Below are 22,989 nucleotides of genomic sequence, written 5' to 3'. Positions count from 1 at the left end.
GCCTGAGCGCCTCTGAAGCCTGCTGCACCCCGTCCTTCCACGGGTGTCTGATCATACGATGCCCCCAGGCTAGCAAGTTATGGCCACCAAGTTTAAGAATCAGCAGAGCACAGACCTCCGGCCGGGCCCCACAGTCAGTGTTAGGTGGCTCTGACGTGCCAGTGCGCACTATTTGGCATGAGAGCGAGCCTTACTGGGCCGGCGCTGACATGAACTTTAATCTGTAAGGTTGTCACTTCACTCCCACCATGACTCTGTAAAGAGGACATCCCATGAGGACCCCTGGGTGCCCACTGGCTGTTGTGTACCTTGCCCGAGGCCATCAGCCACATGTGTAGAGTGGGGAGGGGACCCCAGCTGGCTGCGCTCTCAGACCCAACAGGTGGCCGCGCCAGGGTCGCAGTGGCTGAGCCGGAAGGGCCAGGGAACCACCTGCTCCTAGCGCACCTGCCACCAGGAGCGAGCAGAGGGCGGGGGACGCAGGGCTTGCCCAAGGCCCAGCCGGACGCAGCTGGGCTGCTCGTCCCGTGGCCCTCAGGCCGGCTATACTGGCTGCAGGTTGGGAGCTCAGCAGCGGCGATCTTCCCCTGCGACAGGCAAGAAGGAAGAACAGAAACTCCACAGGCGTTTCTGACCCAGAGAGTTAGGCTTAGAAAATGACTAGGCGGAAAATTGCCACAATTATAGAGAAAGTGGGAGGGAAGAGAGGCGGGCAGGCAGGGAGGGAGGAGAGGGAGGCAGGGAGGCAGGCAGGAGAGGAGGGAAGAAGGAAGAGAGGCTTCTCGGCTCAGTGAGTATTTGGCAGATGAGTGATTTTATTTCCTAGCTGGTTGTTTCTGGAGACATCAAATGGCAACCCTCTCCAGCATTCTTGCCTGGGAAATCCCACGGACAGAAGAGCCTGGCGGGCTACAGTCCATGGGGTCGCAAAGCGCGCAGTAATGGTCCAGCTCTGTTCAAAGTAGTTCTGGAACCTTCTTATTGAAGAAAACCCCAGCAGCCAGGTGTTGAGCTCCCCGAGATCCTGCCCGGCTCAATTCTTGGCTGATCCCCATGCCCCCAACCCCAGCAGCGTCTCCCACCTTGCTTCCTATTTAGTGGAGACTCAAAATCGAGGTTTATCCATTTAAGAGGGATTGGGCTGGGCTCGCTCGTAGAGGTAGATCCAGGTCATTGTACTATACACAGGTCACTTTGAACCTCATGGAACAAGTGCAAAAGATAAGTTGGTGTATCCTTGCCAAGCAGTGAAGGGAAGCGTAGTGGGCATCTCTAAGCACCCACTACCTGCCCGAGGCTCTGCACATTGCTGTCCTCACAAGGGCAGCTCTGAGGACCTCAAGGGCCACCCACCCCCTGCCAGCTTAGTGGGGGTCACATCACACAAGATCACTCAGGTGCAGGCCCCAGAATTCTTCAGACTTCAAGAGTGGGGTGCTTTGTCTTTTTATCTGTTTTGGCCTCTGCTGATGGCGGGCGATAGTGCTTTCTCCATGCAGGCCAGCTTTCAGACATTCCAGGGGGACCTTTCATCTCGTGGATCCTGCGGGAAGTTCTCATTCATTTTGTTTATATCACAGCCTAAAAACCAAAGACACAGGAAGCCATATTCACTGTGAAGATGAATTCAAGCGTACCCGTCAAAAGAAATCTGTAGAATTTTTGAAAACACATTTACAAATTCCTTCCTCCCCTTTTCATTACTGCGAAGGGCATACTCTTTTCAGGTATCAGGACACAGACGGCTACCACTCAGCTGCCATTTCTGCCTCCTGACCAGTCCTCAAGCGTCCGGCGAAGTCTCTCTGGAGGGCTGGAGGCTGTGTGCTGGGCCCGGTGGGTACAGACATGAGTAAGACCCAGGCCCCCCGGGGGCGATAAGGCACGCTCACCAAACATCAGTGCACGCCAGGCCTAGGCTGATAAGTGCTGTGGGGAAGGCTGAGATAAAAGGTCATGAGAGTATGGAGCAGATGGGAGGGCCTGTACACACAGGGGAATCGGGCGAGGCCGAAGGATGGGGACCAAATGCATAGAGTGACCCAGCGAAGGCCGACATCCCTCCCGGCCCAGGGCCCCACGGCTGCCGGGGGTGGGCCTGGGCCGGACCTCTGCATAACCGGCCCGTTATCCTGCCCATTGGCCCCTCCTTGCAGATGAGCAAACGGAGGCCCCACGAGGTTAAGCCCAAGGTCACAGGAGGGTTCCAGAAGCGGGCTGGGAATCCCACTCTGTCTGAAGCCCAGAGCCTTCACTCTTAGGTCGACTCACCCTTTTCAAAGAACTTTTCGAACGCGTTGTCCCGCTGATCTTCCTGTCCCCGAGTTTCTCTATGTCTCACCAGCCGGTTGGCACAGATGAGTCACCCTGCCCGTAATGGCCTGAGGTTCACTCGCCGGCCCCGCCCCCGCCCCCGCTGCCCTGGCCCCGGCCTCCGGCCAACGCTCCCCACTGCTGGCCGCTGGCCCCTGGGCTGTCCGTGGTCACCTCGCACTCCCTCCCGCCTCCGTCAAAGTTCACCCCCCAGGAAGGCCCCAGCCCCTGCCCAGGTGAGATCCACCCCCTTGGAGACACCTTCCCCACCCAGCGAGCTGAGCAGGCAGCACGTGGCCTCCACTGCCCTGGCGCCACTGCCCTGTGGCCACCATCCACACCGGCCCTCATGCGGCCCGGATCCCAGGCTCCGAGCTGCACCAGCATCAAGCCCATCCGTGTGCATGTGTGCTCGGTCATTTCAGAGTCGTGTCCGGCTCTCTGCGACCCCATGGATTGTCGCCCGCCAGGCTCCTCTGTCCATGGGATTTCCCAGGCAAGAATACTGGAGTGGGTTGCCGTTCCCTTCTCCAGGGGATCTTCCCGACCCAGAGGTCGAACGCGCATCTCGCTTACGTCTCCTGCCTTTGCAGGCAGGTTCTTTTCCCCTAGTGCCCCTGGGAAGCCCCCAACCCCATTCATTCTCCCTCAAAGCCAGCTGGGGCGTGGGCCCATGTAACCTCCACAGAAGAGAGGAAGCCCTGAGGCTCAGAGAGGTGGGGTTGCTCACCCCAGGTCACACAGCTCCTAAGAGGTGGAATCTGAGGGCTGGAGCTCTTGGTTATCTTCACAGAAGTTGGGCCTGGAGATCGCGGCGTGGAAAACCAGCTCCATCCCTTCCCGAATCAGGACTCAGGCTGCAGTCATGTTTTTATCTCCCAAACTGCAGTCAGCTGGAACAAGAATTCCGGCCCCTCAAATGAAACCATGAACTTCCCTGGTGGCTCAGACGGTAAAGAATCCACCTGCATTCTGCCTGCAGGAGACCCAGGTTCGATCCCTGGGTTGGGAAGATCCCCTGGAGAAGGGAACGGCAACCCACTCCAGTATTCTTGCCTGGAGAATCCCACGGACAGGGGAGCCTGGCGGGCTCCAGTCCACGGGGTCGCAAAGAGTCGGGCATGACTGAGCGACTAAACAACAACACAGCACCAGTAAAACCATGCAATGGTCTCCAAGTTCACAGGAAACGTTCACGTGGCTGGTCAGAGCTGTTTCCGTCTCACGTCTTTCTCCGGGGCAGTTTTCAGAAGCCTCGGGAGCCCCGTGTCCCTGGTCCCCGCCAGAGGGCAGCGAGTCACGGTATCTGGCCAACCCGGTACCATGACCGTGACCGTGAAGATCACCCGACCTGGCAGGCACTCTCGTGTGACCCCAACCCAAATACCTGCTCTCTGTCTAACAGGGAAGAGAACCACAGCCCAAGGAGGGCACACGTCCCGCCTCAGGTGACCCAGGCAGTGCGTGACCCTCCCGAGACCCAGGTCCCGGGGCCCCAGTGCCAGAGGGCTTCACTGTGACTTGCATGAGTTTCTCATATTCCATTTTCTCTGGTTCGCAGCCCCCTGCCTGGGCCCAGCCTGACACAGTTACATCAGTTTTGGGGAGTGGACAAGCAGGCAGATTTCGACTCTAGGAAATACCCAGGGATCCGCCTAGAGGAGCCTGAGGCAGACCTGGAACCAGGGGAGGACTCAAATTGTGGGGTGGCGGGTGGAGCTGGAGGTTAGCTGCTCCGTCTTCCCCTTGTCTTCCGCTCCGTCTCCTTCCCCTTCCGCCCACCTGGAACTGGCCTCCAGCCTCCCTCTTGGTCTGGGCCCTCTGGCATTGGCGGTGAGATCTCTGTGGGGCCCCTCCCTCGCTGGTGTCTCGCCAGCCTGGCACAGACCAGTGTCAGTCGCTCAGTCGTGTCCGACCCTTTGCGACCCCATGGACTGTGGCCCACCAGACTCCTCTGTCCGTGGGATTCTCCAGGCAAGAATACTGGAGTGGGTTGCCATTTCCTCCTCCAGGGGATCTTCCCGACCCAGGGATCGAACCCAGGTCTCCCTCATTGCAGGCGGATTCTTTACAGTCTGAACCCCCAGGGAAGCCCAGCACATACTAGATGCTCCCTAAACATTTGGTGAACAGATTCATGCAGAGGGCCTCCCAGCCACTCCTTCCACACCAGGATTGCCCGGTTCTCTGCTGCAGGAGTGTAAAGGCACAACTCGCCCAGCCCAGCAGGTAGCATGATGCGCCCATCAGCAGCATCCCGGGTGCCTCTTTATCACCCCTTTCCCAGCAGAATGCTTTAAGTTAAAGAAATCCTTCCTACTTTAATAGCTAGAAAACAATCTCGGTTTTGGTTTGAATTTGCATTTCTTTGAATGCTAGTGAGGATGAACTTTTTTTTTTTTCATGTGCTTCTTAGTCATTTGTATTGCTTCTTCTGTGAATTGTCTGTTCCCAATTTACTAATTTGCAACGAGAAACACAACTGCCAAAGGGACCGGATACACGTGTCCCCCAGCCAACACCCCAGCTCCCTGTGGGCGCCCTGCACGGGGAGGCCAAATTCTAATCAGAACGAGGCTTGGTGAGCACAGGATGAGGGAAGGGAGGGCCCGGTTATGCGATTCCAGGGTTTCAGGGCGTCGGAGCAAGCTGGGCCTACCGCCGGGGTGCCCCCGAATGATCCTTGGCCAGGACAGCATCCTCCTTTTTCTGTCCTGTACTTCTCCAGCTGCCCAGCCCTTCTTCAGATGGAACCAGTCTCTCTTTAGAAACATTGCTACATTCATCTCCAGCTCCCGCTGGCCTGAGAGCCCTCCTGGGTCCATGCTTGAACTCTCAAGGCAGTCGATCTTCACTCCTAATTCCTCTGCCTCCTTGGACTGCCTTTGCATACCTCAGGGGTTTGCAGAATGGAGCTGATCATTTATAGGGTGTTGTCTTGGAGTCGCCCCCTCCTGTAAGTGAAAGCAGCTTCAGGGTCTCTGTGAGACTCCACACACAGGTTCCGTGTTTAGAACAGTTCCGTCCTTGTGCAATTTTTTCAAGGCTTTCCTCGGCCTCTCCTGGAGGGCTCTGACCTCCAGGTTAAGGTCCATGGGCAGAGAGGACCTTGACAGTGCAGAGCAGCCGCCCGAGAAGTTAGAACTCCAGGAACCAGTGGAGGGGCTCCAGGCAGGCATGTGGTTCGGGGCCTGGAGCAGCGAGAGCAGGAGGATTTCATCCAAGGGTCGGAGGAGGAGGACTTAGGTGGGGAGGCCTGGGGATCTCTGGCCTGGAACATGGAACTGCCTCCTTCCCAGGGCCTCTCAGAGCCTCTGCATCCTCTTCTGCCCTCTGGCAACTAGGGGGATCTTCGGAACCCAAATCTGACCAAGTCATTCCCCTCCTTCAAGCTTTCCTGCGTTCCTCTGGATAGCGCTCCAGGCCTTTCACAGCCTGGTCCCCACTGTCCCTTCCAGGCTCGCTTCTCTTCCCCAGCAGACTGCTGGATCCCTCCTGAATATTCCCTGTGTGTTCAGACCTCCAGGCCTTTGCTCAGGCGGGGTCTTCAGCCTGTGGTGCCTTCCCGCCTTGGCCAGTCTGTCCTCATTCTTTAAGTCCCAGCTCGAGCTTCCACTCCTCCATGAAGTCTGTCCTGAGCCCTGCCCCCCGGCCCAATACCCTCCATTGTAGCATTTGCCGCATTTCCAAGAGTAGCTTTTCCAAGTACCTGCTCCACAGCTGGAGCCCTGAGAACTTTGACGTCATATACAATGTGTGGCTTATCTGAATGTCCTAACCTCCCCCTCGGGGCCACACGGAGTGGGGCTGGATGGACGGGAAGATGGCTGTTGCTTGCACCAAGCTGAGAGGCCAAGGAGCCTGGACCTGGCTCTGGCCTCCAGAACCTGGGGCAAATTCCTCCTCAGTTCGCTTCTCTGGAGACGGGGAGCGTGGAGATCCAGCTGTCCACAAGGCCTTTTATTAAGACAGCCTGGTGGGCTTCCCTGGTGGCTCAGTGGTAAAGAGTCCGCCTGTCCGTGCAGGAGACGAAGGTTCGATCGCTGATCTGGGAAGATCCCACATGCCATGGAGCCACTAGGCCCATGGGCTGCCCCTATCGAGAGTGTGCTCTCGAGCCCGGGAACTGCAACTAAGGAGCCCACGAGCCGCAACTACTGAAGTCCGCCCTCGCCCTGGAGCCCGTGCTTCACAAGAGAAGCCCGCCTGCCACAACTAGAGGGTGGCCCCCACTCACGGCAACCAGAAAAGGGGCCCACACAGCAACGAAGACCCAGTGCAGCCAAAACTAAAAAAAACAAAGTTATTGAAAAAAGAAAAATGACCCCGCATAAGGCACTATTCTAGAAATAAATGTGTTGCAATGATTATATAATGTGTATAATAAAAATCATGTTGTATAAATATGTCTGGTAGAATGAACATGTCAAAACAAAGCCCTTGCCGTTCCTTGCAGTCTGCCTCCAGAACCAAGGAAGAGGCAGGACCCCTCTTCGGGTGGAGAATTTGAACCTCAGGAGAGTGAGGGATTTCATTACAAGAAACATGACGCTGCTCTGGGCCCCAGAGAGTAGGTGTGGTGAAGCGAAATCAAGGTGGATCTGAGAGCCAGGCAGCGCACAGCTCAGACCCCAGCTCCACAGCCCTCAGCGGCGGGACCTTCAGCAAGGCCCGCTACCTCTCGGACCCTTCAAAATGAGACATTGTCTAGCTCGCCCAGAGAGGTGCCGTTGGAGGCGGGACTCCCTTCCGTTTCATCCCAGGGAATGTGTGCCACCAGGAAAGGGAGCTTGGACACGGGGCCTCACCCTTCTAAGCCTCCGTTTTCTTGTCTGCCTAGCCAGGGCTGCCAGGCGGGCTGACTTGAGGTGAAGTGAGATTGTGGGCACAGAGAACTGCACTCAGATCTTCAGTGAATGTTAGCTTCCCTCCTGGTCTGGCAGCGGGGCATCTACTCAGGCTGAAAGCTTCGGAGCAGCCCCATCTTCTCGGGCAGAGAGCTTCGGACAAGGCGTTCAGAGCTGTGGAGGCAGCTGAGGAGGAGGCATGGTCAAGAATAGGAGCCAGAGACTCTGGAACACGTGACCATTTGCCTCTCCCATCAGAAAATGCTCTTAAACAAACAGCAAGTTTCCTCCATTAATAAGGCCTGTGGAATGCAGATGCGATTTTTTTTCCTTCTCCTTTTTCTGCTGATTAAGTTCCCCCAAAACCCCCTTAAGAATTTTAATAAGAAATGCAAAAATCAACAGAACTCCAGCAAACCCTTTCCTGTTATTAAATAAAGGGAAAGTAAATATTGCAAATTGGACATATTTCATAAGAGGATGTTTTGTTTGGGTGAAAAAAAATGAGAAAGAAAAGAAAAAGCTATTTGCTTTCTGGCAGCAAATACATGTCTTTGCTGAATTTTGGTTTCAAATCTGATGACTGGGGCATTATTTCTGGTTTGCCTGGAATCCAGGCCTTTTAACATCGGAGGCAGACGTGCCCAGGAGAGAGGAAAGCCAGGTTTGGGACACCTTGGGCTTCTCCTCCTGCCTCTCCTATGAGCAGACCAATGGATTCTTCAACCACCTAGGAAGTGACAACCCTGAGCTCAGAGAGGGGGCTAGGTTGGCGGGGCGGGGGGGTGGGGGTCACACACAAGAGCAACTTGGAACAAAGAAAATTTCTATGAGGAAGAGAAAAAAAGCAGAACAAAACCCCAGATTCTCCTTTTTAGGATATGAGACCATCAAGCATATCTTATCAATACAGCACAGTGGCCCTGCAGTTAGGCAGTGTGTGTGCATGCTAAGTCACTTCAGTCGCGTCCAACTCTCTGTGACCTTATGGACCACATCCCCCCAGACTCCTCTGTCCATGGAATTCTCCAGGCAAGAATATTGGGGTGGGTTGCCATGCCCTCCTCCAGGGGATCTTTCTGACCCAGGGATCAAAGTAGCGTCTTATGTCTCCTGCATTGGCAGGTGGGTTCTTTACCACCAGCGCCACCTGGGAAGCCCAAAGTCAGGCAGAGCTGGGTCTGATTCCTACCTCTGCAACTTCTTAGCTGGATTACCTTGGCTCAGTTACATAACTTCTCCAACTCAGTCTCCTTATCTTCAAAATGGGAAGAATAAAAGTGTTCACTAACGGAGCTGTTGGGAGGAATAAGTGAGTGGGAAAATGAGCCAATACAAGGAAAATGAGACTGAAATCAAACTAGTCAGTCCTCAAGGAAATCAGTCCTGAATATTCATTGGAAGGACTGATGCTGAAGCTGAAGCTCCAATACTTTGGCCACCTGATGTGAAAAAGTGACACATTGTAAAAGACCCTGATGCTGGGAAAGGCTGAAGGCAGGAGCAGAAGGGGACCACACAAGATGAGATGGTTGGATGGCATCACCGACTCGATGGACATGAGTTTGAGCAAGCTCCAGGAGTTGGTGATGGACAGCGAAGCCTGGCGCGCTGCAGTCCATGGGGTCAGAAAGAGTCAGACACGATTGAGCAACTGAACTGAACTGACATGGATCTTTTTTTATTTTGTGCAATAGGACAAATGTAAAGAACGAGGAAAAGTGAGAAGACTTTGTTTGTGTAGTGATCGATAGTTTGCAGAGTACTGAAGGCCTGCCACACTGGGCACTGCAGCCCCAGGAGGCGGGCAGGGTGAGAACTGCCTTCAGTTTCTACTTGCAGCACCTTTTATTGGGAGGGGGTGTGACCCCTCCAGGCCACACATTAAGTGGTCCGTGTGATCCTGAGTCCAGAGAAAATGACCAGAGGAGAGGGATGGTGGGAGCGGGGCCAGAGGGTGTAGCCACGTCCAGCCACACAGGAGCTGCGTCTTCCGGGGGCCCCTGCACCCTCTCCTGGTCCCCTCTGCCCCCCTCCTGGAGTCCCCACAGCCTCACTGGCTGCCCGCTGCTCCCTGGCAGGCGTGACAGTCACAGGATGCTGGGACCACTTGGGCGTTGCCAGGATGAACTGTTACTCTGCGATTGCTGGTGACCTGGACCCCCGTAACCCCAGAGCCAGGACTGTGCATTTCTGGTCAAATTTGTCCACCCCTTCCTCTGATCACCTTGCCCTAGGGTCCTCTCCCGCCCTCCCAGAGTGCAGGCAACCGTCATCTTCAAACCGCTGATCCTAAGCAGGAAAATTATTTAGGTTTTGTCATTTCCTGTCTTTGTATTTATCCAGTTACTTGAAGCATCTTTTCTGTGCAAAAATTAAAATAGAGAAGTCAATATACCAAATTAACAATTGCCTATATTGCTACCCCTATGTTTACTTCTGTAGTTTTATTTTTCTTTAAGAAATAAAATGTAAAGCTAAAAACCCCCTTATGTACTACCCAAGGCCCACAGATAACGAGTGAATTTGGTGCATAATCTTCCTGTTGTTTTAAAATAATTTAACATACCTATGCACAGGCTGAGGCCTTGATACTGTTTGGGCTGTGTTTTAACTTAATGGAAAGTTAATCGGATTCATATCATTCTGCGTCTTGCCTTTGTCAGCAAACATGTTTGTGAAATCTGTCCACGCTAATGAGCACAGAAGCATTATGGCTGAGACTACTTTTCAACTTTATAATATAAATCCTCTGTACCATGTTCTGTATGTCTATTCTTCTAGGGATGGACATTTAGGTCATTTCCTTTTTTAATTACCAACCATCATGCTTCAATAAAAAAAAAAATCTTCGTGTGTGTTCCATCTCTGCCCAGTCTTTTCTAGGAAGTTTACCCAGACGTTGAAATCTGGTTCATTAATCACAGGGAGGAGTAAGCTTATGTGGGATCAACTTCCTCCTCCTGTGATGAACCCCAGTGTGACCTTGGGCAAGTCATTTCACCTCTCTGAGTCTGTTTTCTTACCTGTAAAACCATTGTGTGATAACCCCTAATTCACTGAGTGGCTGTGAGAATCATTCCAGACGGTCTCTCAAAAGCAGCTGGAATCAGGCAAATGGTAGGAGTCCAGCAGCTCCCACCATCTACGCTGCGGGTTTTTCCAGCAGCCAAAGTAGGATCTAAAGGTAACACCGGCACCTTGCCCTGGGGTCCCTGGGCCCAGGAAAGCGCAGCCTTGGGGGCTCTCCCAGCCCGCACCCCTTAAACCCGCTGCCAGCTCTATCTCCCTGCCTAGCCTGGTGTCAGCTCCGTAAATAACTGAGCAAATGTGTTCTTCAGCGTCTCAGTGGCCTCAGCTGTAAAATGGGATGGCAGCATCTCCTTCCAAGGGCTGCAATGAGGCTGAATTGCTGGAGAATGCCTGCAGGGCGCTTGTTAAAATGGAACGCCCATTCCTGCACATCCTGAACCCTTTCTCCTTCACGGCGGAGAAATGATCTGAGGTTTCGTCCCGCCGGCCGGGGGAAGCTGGACTGCAGTCCCCCGATTGATTTTCCTTTCCAGCCCGGGTGTTTTCTGTTGCGGATGCTGCGGGTAAACGCGTGGAACCCTTTGCTGGGTCGCTGCGTGTGTCGGTTTTCCTCCCTGGAAACTGGAGGCTCGGTAGTTGCTGCTGCTGCTGCTAAGTCACTTCAGTCGTGTCCGACTCTGTGTGACCCCATAGACGGAAGCCCACCAGGCTCCCCCTTCCCTGGGATTCTCCAGGCAAGAACACTGGAGTGGGTTGCCATTTCCTTCTCCAATGTGTGAAAGTGAAAAGTGAAAGTGAAGTCGCTCAGTCGTGTCCGACCCTTAGCGACCCCACGGACTGCAGCCCACCAGGCTCCTCCATCCATGGGATTTTCCAGGCAAGAGTACTGGAGTGGCTTGCCATTGCCTTCTCCGGCTCGGTAGTTGAAATTTGCTAAAATACTGCCATCTAGTGGCCTCCTCGGAAGTACTGCAGGGCTTTCAGCCCGTCTGAGGAAAACAATGGGGCGGCAGCTGGGGCCGCCCTGCCCGGCTCAGAAACGCCGGTGGCTCCCCATTGTCTGCGGGGTAAAGTCCAAACGCCCAGCCTGGAATTCAAGCGCCTGCGAGATCGGGTCCCGCCCTGCCTATCAGACCTTATCGGCGGCTTCGACCTCCTGCCCTGCCAGGCCCAGCTCCTTTCCTGCTCCAGAAAGTCCAGGCCCACATCTCCTGGCACGTGGGCCTGCCCTGTGCCCCTGACTGTCTGCTGTCTCCCTCCTCCACGCTCACCCTTCTCCAGGAGCAGCTCAAAGGCCATCTCTTCCTGGAAGCCTCCCGGATTCTTCAGCCCATCTGAATCTTCCCTGACCTCCCCCCCCCCACCCCCTGCCCAACACTCCCTGTGGAGCATTTCTGTATTCCCCTGTCTCAGGTGGCATAGTGGTACAGAACCCGTCTGCCAGTGCAGGAGTCCCTAAGAGACATGAGTTTGATCCCTGTGTCGGGAAGATGCTTGGAGAAGGACACGGCAACCCACTCTAGGATTCTTGTCTGGAAAATCCCATGGACAGAGGAGCCTGGCGGGTTTCAGTCCACAGACTTGAAAAAGAATCAAGACCTCCCTGAACACGCACACAAACATATATACACGTTTCAAGCTGTGCTTTTGTCAATGCACCGCCCTCCTGTATCAAACATGATGGATAAAAATGAATGCAAGACCGATGGAGTGTCGCCTGGCCTCCCCTACTTCCTAGCTCTGGAAACCTGGGCGGGGAGGGAACCTCACCTGTGAAATGCCGGTGAGAACACCTATCTCACAGAACCGTGGTGAGAGTCAAGATCAGATGCTAAGTGGCGAGCACATGTAAAGGCCTGATAAATTATTAGGGTGGTCAGATGAAATACAAGGTACCCAACTGATTCTGAATTTCAGATAAATGATTTTTATTTATTATAGTATACAGGTATCGATGGACATGAGTTTGAGTGAACTCCGGGAGTTGGTGATGGACAGGGAGGCCTGGCGTGCTGTGATTCATGGGGTCGCGGAGAGTCGGACACGACTGAGCAACTGAACTGAACGGATACATGTATCCCGAATAGTACCTATCGCTTCTGTGTTACATTTCACAGATGTTAAGGATTGTTGTTCATTTTGCTAGATGTGCTAATGAAATTGGGAATATATATTTATACAGTTAGTCCCCATTATCGGCACATTCTGCATTTGCAAATTCACCTGCTGGCTAAAATTTATTTGTAATGTTGAAACCAATACTCAGAGTACTAGGTCACTTACAGACACGCACATGTGTAGAGAGGAGAAAAATTTGGGTCTCCCGGTAGGCATGTTCTCAGCTGATGTCAGTAGCTGACATCTGTCTTGTTTCAGCTCTCATGTCATAAACAGGTGTGCTTTTTGCCATCTCTTTAGTGCCAAACTTTTCATATTTTTGTGCTTTGAGTTGGTGATTTTCAAATGGACCCCCAAGCAGAGTGCTGAGGTGCTGTCCATCGTTCCTAAGCCGGGAAGGCCGTGCTGTGTCTGACGAGACGTACGTTAGACGCGCTTGCTTCACTCGTGAGTTTTACACATGTGGGCCATGAGTTCAATGCTGATGAATCTACTGTAGACATTAAGTGAAGTGTTTTTAAGCAGAAGCACAAATAAAACAAGGTTGCAAATCAGTTGGTTGATGAAAATGTGGTGACCGGAGGCTGGCAGGAACCTACCTATATTTCCCCTAGAAGCAGTGATTCAGTATTCTCTAATTCCGTGTTCATGGTGACTTTACAGAACTACTGTGAATAACAAGAAGCAACTATATAGGTATGGAGGTAATAAAATTTAAATTCTTACCTGTTGAGTCACATATCAAAATATAAAGTGTAAAATTATACGATGCTTTAAAACACCCTAGCAGTGGGAGAGAAGTGTATTTTATGGACAGTATAAAAGAATCAAGATACCAAAGTTTGAAGATGCTGGAAGTGATGAGGTATTAGGCTATTCTCTCTCCTTTTGTGTATGTTTGAAAAGGACCATAACAAAAGGTCTAAAACACACACTGTTTGGAGTTCCCTGGTGGCCTCGTGGTTAGGATTCTGGGCTTTCACTGCAGTGGCCCAGGTTCAGTCCCTGCTCAGGGAACTGAGATCCTGCGTGGCATGTGGGGGTGGGGGAGAAGCGACAAACACACCACCAAGGAGAAAATCTTGCTGCGAGAATATTTCGTTCATCAGCTTTTACTCGGGACCCTCTGTGGGGACAGGACTCCAGATCATGGCCCCTGAGAGCCCATCGTGAGCACATCCCAAGCCCTTGAGCGCAGAGCACCCATAAGGTTGCCCAGACCTGGCTCTAGTCTCAGCTCCCCCTCAGACTTGCTCTGTTACCTCTGGTGACTCTGAGCCTTTTTCCTTACCAGGTAAATAAGGAAGTTGAACTGGACAGTCTCTACATTCTCTTTCATTTTAAAAACCCTCTCCTTCCAACTGCAGCATTTCCTCCATTGCCTTGTTCTGGTGCAATATTACAGCACACCTCCAGCTGTCTCTTCCCAACCCAGTCCATCCTGGCACCACCATTCTGCAAATCTTGCTGAAGTTCTCCCTTTTTTGCAATGTTCTAACCAGGAACCTACTCTGATTTCTATTTCTCTAAAGTCTGAACTCCTCAGCTGAGCAGTCAAGGCCCCTGCAGGCAGAGTACCCACTAAGTGCCATGTCTGGGGCTCTTTCTGCCAGGAGTTCACAGTCAAGTTAAGGAGGATCAGGAATTAGGGACGTCACAGGGGTCACCAGGTCTTCCCTGGTGGCTCAGTCAGTAAAGAATCAGCCTACAGTGTGGGAGACCCGAGTTCAATCCCTTTGTCAGGAAGATCCCCTGGAGAAGGAAATGGCAACCCACTCCAGTATTCTTGCCTGGAGACGTCCATGAATGGAGGAGCCTGGTGGGCCGCAATCCATGCATGGAATCACAGAGTCAGACACAACTGAGTGACTGACACTTTCACTACCTTTTTTCAGGGGGGCACCAGACTATCCCAGAACACAGAGGAATGTCACTCAGGGCAGCCTGGGGAAGCAAGAGGAGGTGTCCTGAAGAAGAGAGGTCTGAACTGAGACCTACAGGGCGACCAGGAGTCATTGCTGCAGACCTGGGAGAAGGATGTTCCAGGTGGAGGCTACAGTGTTCACAAAGGTCTGGAGACAAAAGAAGGTTGGGGAAGGTCCGGATTTCAGAGCGTGTCACACTTAGCCTCCTTAATCTCTCTGGCATTATCTGCCACCCTTTCCCACCTCCTGCCTTCCCCACTGCCCAGCATGTGTGGAATGTGTGCTGGGGACCCTGGGATTTATTTTAGGAAGGTATATATTGCACTCCCTACCAGGCCTCCTTTAAAATAACCAGGGAGGAGAAGCTTTTATAATCCCCAAGGCACCTTTGTTTCGCTCATCCCTCATGATCCTGACGACCCATTTTTTAATAGAGGAAACTGTGGTTCAGAAAGGTTCAGTCCAGTTCAGTCGCTCAGTCGTGTCCAATTCTTTGCAACCCCCTGGACTGCAGCATACCAGGCCTCCCTGTCCATCACCAAGTCCCGGAGTTTACTCAAACTCATGTCCATCGAGTCAGTGATGCCATCCAGCCATCTCATCCTCTGTCGTCCCCTTCTCCTTCTGCCCCAATCCCTCCCGGCATCAGGGTCCTTTCAAATGAGTCAGTTCCTCGTATCAGGTGGCCAAAGTATTGGTGTTTCAGCTTTAGCATCAGTCCTTCCAATGAATATTCAGGACTGATTTCCTTTAGGATTGACTGGTTGGATCTCCTTGCAGTTCAAGGGACTCTCAAGAGTCTTCTCCAGCACCACAGTTCAAAAGCATCAATTCTTTGGCGCTCAGCTTTCTTTATAGTCCAACTCTCACATCCATACATGTCTATTGGAAAAACCATAGCTTTGACTAGACAGACCTTTGTTGGCAAAGTAATGTCTCTGCTTTTTAATATGCTGTCTAGGTTGGTCATACCTTTCCTTCCAAGGAGTAATTTCATGGCTGCAGTCACCATCTGCAGTGATTTTGGAGCCCCCCAAAATTAAAGTCTGTCACTGTTTCCACTGTTTCCCCGTCTATGTGCCATGAAGTGCTGGGACCGGATGCCATGATCTTAGTTTTATGAATGTTGAGTTTTAAGCCAACTTTTCCACTCTCCTCTTTCACTTTCATCAAGAGGCTCTTGTTGGCACTCACTGAAGATCACACACTGGAAGGACTGATACTGAGGCTGAAACTCCAATACTTTGGCCACCTCATGGGAAGAGTTGACTCACTGGAAAAGACCCTGATGCTGGGAGGGATTGGGGGCAGGAGGAGAAGGGGACGACAGAGGATGAGATGGCTGGATGGCATCACTGACTCGATGGACATGAGTTTGAGTGAACTCCGGGAGTTGGTGATGGACAGGGAGGCCTGGCCTACTGTGATTCATGGGGTTGCAAAGAGTCGGACACGACTGAGCGACTGAACTGAACTGAAAGACCACACAGTTGGTGAGGAGGGGGGTGAGGATGCTAACGCAGGTCTGACTCCAGGCCTGTTGTCCTGGACGCTAAATGGGGCGGCTGATGCCCACCGTGGCTTCTGGTGGGTGCGCTTTGCGAGGGGGCAATTCCTTACAGGTTCCCTGCATACTTTACTTACACAGAAGCGTTGAGAAGGCTGAGGTCTGCGGGCTGAACTCAGCCGACCCGCTTCCTCAGGGCTTGGGTCATGACAAGTGCAGTCGCTTCAAGCAACCCATCTCCCCAGGGGTGAGGACCACAACTCCTTAATACCTGGCTTCGTGTCTCATCCTATCGCTGTCACTCCAATACCTCCCAGCTACGTGACACTGGCTAAGTAACTCAGATCTCATCTGTGAAATGGATCTTGTGGGACTGCTGTGGAGATTAAACGAGAACAGCACCTGTGCAGAGGGGCTATCGGTACAATCGCGGGAAGCGCCGGAAAGAGGACGCGCCGCCCGCGACTCACTCCGGCGGCACACCCCACTGAGACCCGCCTGCAGGCCCCGCGCAGGCGCGGTGCGCGAAGACCCGGCGGGCCCTCACGCGGGCTGCGCGGCTGCGCAGTCGCCCGGCTTTGCGGCCGCGCTGCTTGACGACAGCGGTGTCCGCCCCCGCGGCCGGCGTTGCCGGGGTAACGCCGCGCGCGCGCCGGGGGCGGAGGAAGGTAAGGTACCCTGGGCCCCCGGGAGCGGGAGGCGACTCGAGGCGCCGAGCGCGGTGGCCGCGGCCCTCGCGGGGCTCGTCCGCCTGAGGAGGCGTCGCCTCTTCCGAAAGCTCTCCGTGGGGGCGAGAGTAGAAGCGACCCCGGGACGTTCGTCCGGGCGCACAGCCACGCGGAACTGGGCCGGGACGCAGGGCCCGGCTTCCTAGTTCTGCCGGAATGTCAGTTCTCTCTCCCCTTATCCGTGCATCTGCAGCCCTCTCTTTTCTACGCTTTTTCTGGAAACACTGACGCCGCGGGGCAGAGTAAGGCGAGGTGCATCTGATAACAGACCGTGCCCTAGAGGCGCCTTCTTTGGGCGCTAGTAGGGTTGCCGGGCGCCGCTGTAGGAGACCGGCAAAGGGACAGGTTACGACATGGAGTTGGGAGTCTGTTGAGCCCTTGACTTTTTTCCTTTTTTTTTTTGCTCATTAGTTGCAGCTGCAGCTTTTCGCCTGGCTCGCACATCACATGGTAGGCCCAGTACCAGGCTCACTCGCACAATCACCCATCAGTCTTCAAAGGTTTAACTTTTGTTTGTGTGTCTTAGTATCGGGTTCTAACCTGAAAGCTCCCCAGAGGCAGGCTTGTTTGTCTTTTCCTTTTCATCCTTGCCACCCCTAGCCTACAAGGTACGCTCTTGGAGCCTCAAGCGTGTTTTTTTGTTTTTGTTTTTTCTTTTTTAATTGGGAGAATGTGAGTTCTACTGAGTGGGAGGCTTTAACCAGCTGGTTTGGCAAGGTGGGCCCAGAGGGTAGGAAAATTAAATAATGGTACCTTCCCCCTCCCTTTTTGTCTTCCTTTGTTTTGTTTGGAATAAACATTTACTGAACACCTAAAAGGTGTTAGCTTGTGTGCTCAAGGGAAGAATTAGGAACAAGCCCTGCTTTTGATAGAAAACTAAATGTATTGTGTACTTAACACTGTGGGTGCCTGGAGTCAGTATAGCCAGGTTTGGAAAAGCAAAAGGAACAGCTCCTTACAGGTGCAGAGCACTCCCCGCCAGCTCCCAGTTCCTTTCCTCCTCTACAGTGGCTGTTGGCATTGAGTTTGAATAGGCCATCCTGTCTCTAGTGGTTGGAAACATGGACTACATATTGAAATCACCTGGATCCCATCTCTGACCTTCTGATGTAATTGTAGGTTAGGCCTGGGCATTGGGAGTTTCAAAATTTCCCCAGGTGATTCTAAGAGCAGCCGAGTTTGAGAGCCACTGTTATATATGACCCCAGGTCAATTTTCTTAATCTTTTAAACTTGTTTTGTTGTGTTTTTTTTTGGCCACGCATTATGGCTTGTAGGAACTTAGTTCCTCAACCAGGGATTGAACCTTAGCAATGAGAGCACAGAGTCTTAAAGTCTGCTGAGAAGTCAGAGAATTCCCTTTTAACCTTCATTTCTGTTAATTGCTGGTAATGTTCCAATACGTGGGTATGTTGTTGTTCTTTAGTCGCTAAGTCATGTCTGACTCTTTGCGACCCCATGGACTGTAGCCTGCCGAGTTCCTCTGTCCATGGATTTCCGAGGCAAAAATACTAAAGTGGGTTGCCATTTCCTTCTCCAGGGGATCTTCCTGACCGAGGGATCTAGTCTCCTGCATTGGCAGGCGGATTCTTTACCAACCAGGGAAGCCTGTATGGATGCAGCATGTTTTTAAAAATCTTTTTTTATTTATTTACTTATTTGGCTGCACCGGGTCTTAGTTGTTTAATGTGTGAGTGGCTTCCACACAGTTTTCTAGTCCTGATCAATTTGAAGGTGAAATTGAGTTCAGGAAACATAACGTGGGTTATTAAAATCACACGATCATAATGGTAGCTCTGCACATGTGGAAGGCCTACTAAGAGGCACATCCTCCTTGATGTCCATGTGGTCACATGCACAGAGGTGACACCAGACCTCCGAATTTTGAGGTCTTGTGAAAAACAGGGAGTCTTGTGAGAGGAACCTTCTATGATGCCAACTTGGATTGAAGTACAGAGTTCTTGCCATCAAGTATCAGAGCTCATTCTAGGTTTAAAGAGTATAACAGCAGTCTGAAAGGGAGAATCCTAAACAAACTAGGCAAATTAAGGCAGAACTTTTCTCTTTCACTGGTTTGAGAGAATTTAATTGGAAGTGCTTGAAGTTAGTCATTGAACATTTTCTGTTTTTACAAATCTTGTAATATATACAAGTCAAATACTAACCAGCGGTTAAGTTATAAAAATGAACTGCTTATAAAAGTCCACCAATTACTCCTGGAAATCCTAACTAGAAACCAGCATCCTGCCTCAAAAAAGTCAGCACGTTATTTTCAGTTTTAGAATAAGTTGCTGTTTCTTCAGTTGAATGCTAAATGCACTTGGCACTTGAATAACATAGAAGGTCAGGGTGCTGACCCTCTGTTATCGTCAAAACTCCGAGCGTAGTTTTCAGTCTGCCTCCATATCCCTGGTTCCTTTATATCTAAGGTTATGCATCTGTGGACTCAACCAACCACGGATGGTGTATCACTGTAGCATTTACAAGTGAAAAAAGTCTGGGTGTGCATGTACCCATGCAGGGCAGCCCCATGTGGTTCGGGGTCCACTGTAGTTGCTTGGGTTGAGTGACATTGGCAAGTGAAATTCTACTTAAAAAGCCCTTGAGAGGGAATGTCTTAATTGCCCATTAATGTGGTATACATAGTTTTGTTCTGAACACTATATGGCGACATGTGTGCGTATATACACACACACATATATGTACATGAAATGTATACCGTCATGCTCAATATTTACATCTGTTGAGGGACTCATTTAGAAATCATGTGGCATTTTGCTGTTTGGAATACTTTATAGCAGTCTTGTGAAGCAGTCTTCCAACTTGCTGATTATTTATAGTTACTATTGTAACTGGTTATCAGCATCTCTAACTTCCCTGGTTCCTGGTTTTCTTTGTCCTCATTTAATTCCTTCTCATCTTCTGGAGGGTGGCTAGAGGAATCCTTATACATTGGACGATGCTTCGGTTTCTTTCTTTTCCCTAATATTTATTTGTTTCAGCGCACTGGGTTTTAGTTGCAGCACTTGGGATCTTTTTTTTTTTTTTCAGTTGCAGCATGCAGGCTCCTCGCCTGTGGGAAAAGAGTGAAAGAGTCAGTGCGTCTCTGGGAGGAGCGGGTCTGCTGGGCGTGGAGCTCACTTGCCTGTCCTTGTGGTCCTTGATGCTCGTTGCCCTGCCAGGAATGATTTGTGTGTGTGTCTGTCTCCCCATCTGGCCCGTGGACTCGTTAAAGTAGCGGCATGTCTGTCTCCCCTCGTATCCACAGCATGACCTCAACCACATGAGAAATGAAAAACCATACAGAAAAAGATTGAAATATTTTAAAAAGGGTAAATTACAACTACACTGGATACTATTCCTCTGCTGTCTCATTAGCAACAATCAAAAAGTCTGAGCACACACGTTGCCGCGATGAGTCTGTGGCAACACACGCACGCTTCTTTAATATTTATTTTTAAATATTTGACTGTGCCCTCTCTTAGTGCTGGCAGTGGGTTCTTAATTGTGCCCTATGAACTCTTTTAGTTGTGGCATGTGGGATCTAGTTCCGTGACCAGGGATGGGACCCGGGCCCCCAGCACTGGGAGCACAGCGTCTTAAGCCTCTGGACCACCAGGGAAGTCCCTGGGTTTCTTTTTAATGGACCTAAACCCCGGGAGCCGCTCAGCTTCCTGCCCCAGCTTTCACCGCCTTCACTGGCTGTTTCAGGCTTGAGTGCATCCTGTGTCCAACAGATGCTGGTACCAAGTGCAGGGCGCAGCTAAGCAGTCAGCAGTGCTTTTCCCCCCGCGAACGTTTGGAGCTCGGGAGGCTAAACACGTGGGTGGTACAGTGCCCTTGGGTCTTCAGGCACCGCGTGTGCTGTCAGCCTCAGTCCGGTCCAGAGCCGGGACTGGGGGCGGAGCAGGCTCCAGGCCCCGTGTCGTTGGGCGCACCTGCCCAGCACGTGGAGCACGGGCGCTGTCTCCTGCACTCCCTGCGTTCCCCCCTTGCACGTGTTGAGTTTTCCTGAGCTGATGCCTCTGCTGTGGTCCTCTGTCTTTCTCACACAGCGCACCCGGTTTGGCTTCCTTCCTCCAGCCATTGCTGAACCGCAGCCTGTGTGTGTGCTCTCCCTGTTTTGTCTCCTCGGGTTGAGGAAGGGAGAGACACCGGCTTCACCTTCCTTTCCTCCCTCGGAGTGCTGCTGCTGCTTAGTTGCTCAGTCGTGTCTGACTCGCAGCTGCCTGCACTGCAGCACGCAGCCTCCCTTATCCTTCACTGTCTCTGAGAGTTTGCTCATACTCGGGTTCATTGAGTCATGGTGACGCTGTCTAACCATCTCATCCTCTGTCAGCCCCTTCTCCTCTTGCCTTCAGTCTCTCCCATATTCCAGTGAGTCGGCTCTTGGCATCAGGTGGCCCAAGTATTGGAGCTTCAGCATCAGCCCTTCCAGTGAATATTCAGGGTTGATTTCCTCTAGGATGGACTGGTTTGAGCTCCTTGCTGTTCAAGGGACTCTAGTAGTGCTGGGTGTCAAGTAGTTCCAGGATTCTCCGTAACCCTCAGCCCGTAACCTGGAACAGCAGTGGGCCTTCAACCGAGAGGGACGGCTGCCACCTGTGCTCCCAGCAGGACCTGGGGGGAGGAGCAGAGCCCTTCCCCTCCAGGCCTCTGACAGAGTTTCTCTGACCTGGCCCTGCTGTCTCATCCATCAGCGGCATTCGTAGTGCTCAGCCCGTAATAATAGCCATAGTGGACACATAGAGCACTCGGTGCCACGTGCTGGAGGCTGTTCTAGGCAACTTCTGGGTCTTCACTATAGGATGGAGCCTGTTTTTATCCTTATTTTCTGGAGGAGAAAACCAAAGCGTGGAGAGACAAAGTAAGTTTCGCCCATCACATGGCTGGGTAGCAGGGAGCCGACTCCAGTCCCCACACTCTGGCCTGACGCTTCCTGCTCTTAGCCGCTCACGCTTGGTGCCTTAAATGATGACCATTTAAAGTTGCTGTCATTATTATTAATTTACCTGAAAAACTGGGAGATGATCCTGTTTTGGAGTACAAAGTGCTCACTGCGTATACTTCTTTGAGGACGGGGTCCTTTTGGTTTTCTCTCTGTCCCCAGCACCTCTGGTGTTTAGGATCCTCTGGTGGGTGCTCGGTAAATGTCTACAGGCCAAGTGAGTAGGCAGGAGGAATCCCGTGCCTGCTGGCAGGAGGCCTTTGAGTAGCGTTGTGCCCATGGACCTGTCTCTAGTCTCAGAGGCACCAGCTGCGATCAGAAATTGTACCACAACTCCTGGGGCATTGTTGTGGGAATTCATCGGAGTCCCCTCTGGGAGTGGGGTTTGTACTGCTCCAACAGAACCGTCTTGTTTTTGTCTCTCTTGAATATTCTGTTTTTCCCACAGGCCACGAGGTTTTTCTGAGCCTGGGTATACAGGCACCCACCTGTCTGATTGGCACAGTAACCGATTGACTTGCTTCTGTCTGTCTCTTACAGTCCTGAAGGAACAGTCTCTTGGGAAGATGGCAGAGGCGGTGTTCCGTCCCCCAAAGAGGAAGAGAAGAGTGTATGAGAGCTATGAGTCTCCCCTGCCAATCCCTTGCGGTCAGGACTGTGGTCCTGAGAAGGACTTCCGGATCTTCCGGGCTGAGATGATAAACAGCCATGTGATCGTGAGGGGCCTGGAAGACATGGAGCAGCTCTACAGGAAGGTAGGTGCGGGCGGCTTGGCCCGGCTGCTCCCCAACAGCCCTGAGCCAGCCGTGCTCCCCCCGCTCACTCCCAGAAGCAGACCACCAGTGACCTGCACATGCTCCTTGAGGTCTGGTCCAACGTGGAAGCCGAATCAGGTGCCCCGAAGCCTTAAGCCCAGAGGACCATAACCCCCACCCACGAACCCACATTGTAGCAGTGAGGTTGGGTCAGTGCATTGACCTTTCTTGCTCCTTGATTGTAAAAGCAGCATGTTTATTGTTTAAAAAACAAAAATTTCAAGCAGTTTACCGAAACGTCCTGGGTGAGAAGTAAAGTGTGGCCCTCACCCGCTTCCATCCCCGGGGGTGACCGTGGAGCCGCAGACTGTTAGGCTGCAGGACAACCCAGATGAGGCCTCTGCTGGTCCTCCGGCTCCACACCTGCCCACCCTCCTGGCTGAGGACCTCTCCTCTGGTGAGGGCGAGTTCCAGTCTTGGCTTTTGCCATCATTGATAGGTGTGGGTTGAGATGGGAAGCTTCCTTATCTTCTGCCCTGTAGCCAGTTCAACGCTGGAGGCACTTTTAAGACAGCTTTATAGAGGTCTGCTTGGAGAAGGCAATGGCACCCGACTCCAGTACTCTTGCCTGGAAAATCCCATGGACGGGGGAGCCTGGTGGGCTGCAGTCCATGGGGTCACTACGAGTCGGACACGACTGAAGCGACTTAGCAGCAGCAGCAGCAGAGAGGTCTGCAGGAGCAGCAGAGTGGTCTGCAGGAGCAGCAGAGGGGTCTGCAGGAGCAGCAGAGAGGTCTGCAGGAGCAGCAGAGAGGT

General features: G+C 52.2%; 1 protein-coding gene and 1 long non-coding RNA gene across 5 annotated transcripts in view; one reads left to right on the top strand and one right to left on the bottom strand.

Moving 5' to 3' along the window:
* Positions 1–795: 795 nt before the first annotated feature.
* LOC148773971 (uncharacterized) lies at positions 796–2,354 on the bottom strand. Of its 2 annotated transcripts, none has more exons than XR_016036177.1 (2): positions 2,272–2,354; positions 796–1,581 (listed from the first exon to the last, which is right to left on the bottom strand). It is a non-coding gene; the product is annotated as an uncharacterized LOC148773971 (long non-coding RNA). The 2 variants fall into 2 exon arrangements; XR_016036178.1 differs by having other exon boundaries at positions 796–1,941; positions 2,272–2,331.
* Positions 2,355–16,293: 13,939 nt separating this feature from the next.
* Positions 16,294–22,989, top strand: part of TSEN2 (tRNA splicing endonuclease subunit 2) — a 43,023-nt gene continuing 36,327 nt past the window's right edge. For 2 of the 3 annotated variants that reach the window (XR_008684125.2, XM_055413550.2), the window contains exons 1-2: positions 16,418–21,337; positions 21,959–22,173. Coding sequence is in view for 2 of the 3 variants with exons in the window: in XM_055413550.2 (XP_055269525.1) it covers positions 21,985–22,173 (189 nt within the window). In the remaining variant the exon portion in view is untranslated. The other variant, XM_055413551.2, reaches the window with a different exon arrangement.

This window comes from Moschus berezovskii, chromosome 24 (genome assembly GCF_049115385.1).
Source record: "Moschus berezovskii isolate FMDL1 chromosome 24, NW_MosBer_1.0, whole genome shotgun sequence".
Taxonomy (NCBI): Eukaryota; Metazoa; Chordata; class Mammalia; order Artiodactyla; family Moschidae; genus Moschus; species Moschus berezovskii.
This window is presented reverse-complemented; position numbering and strand designations above follow the sequence as displayed.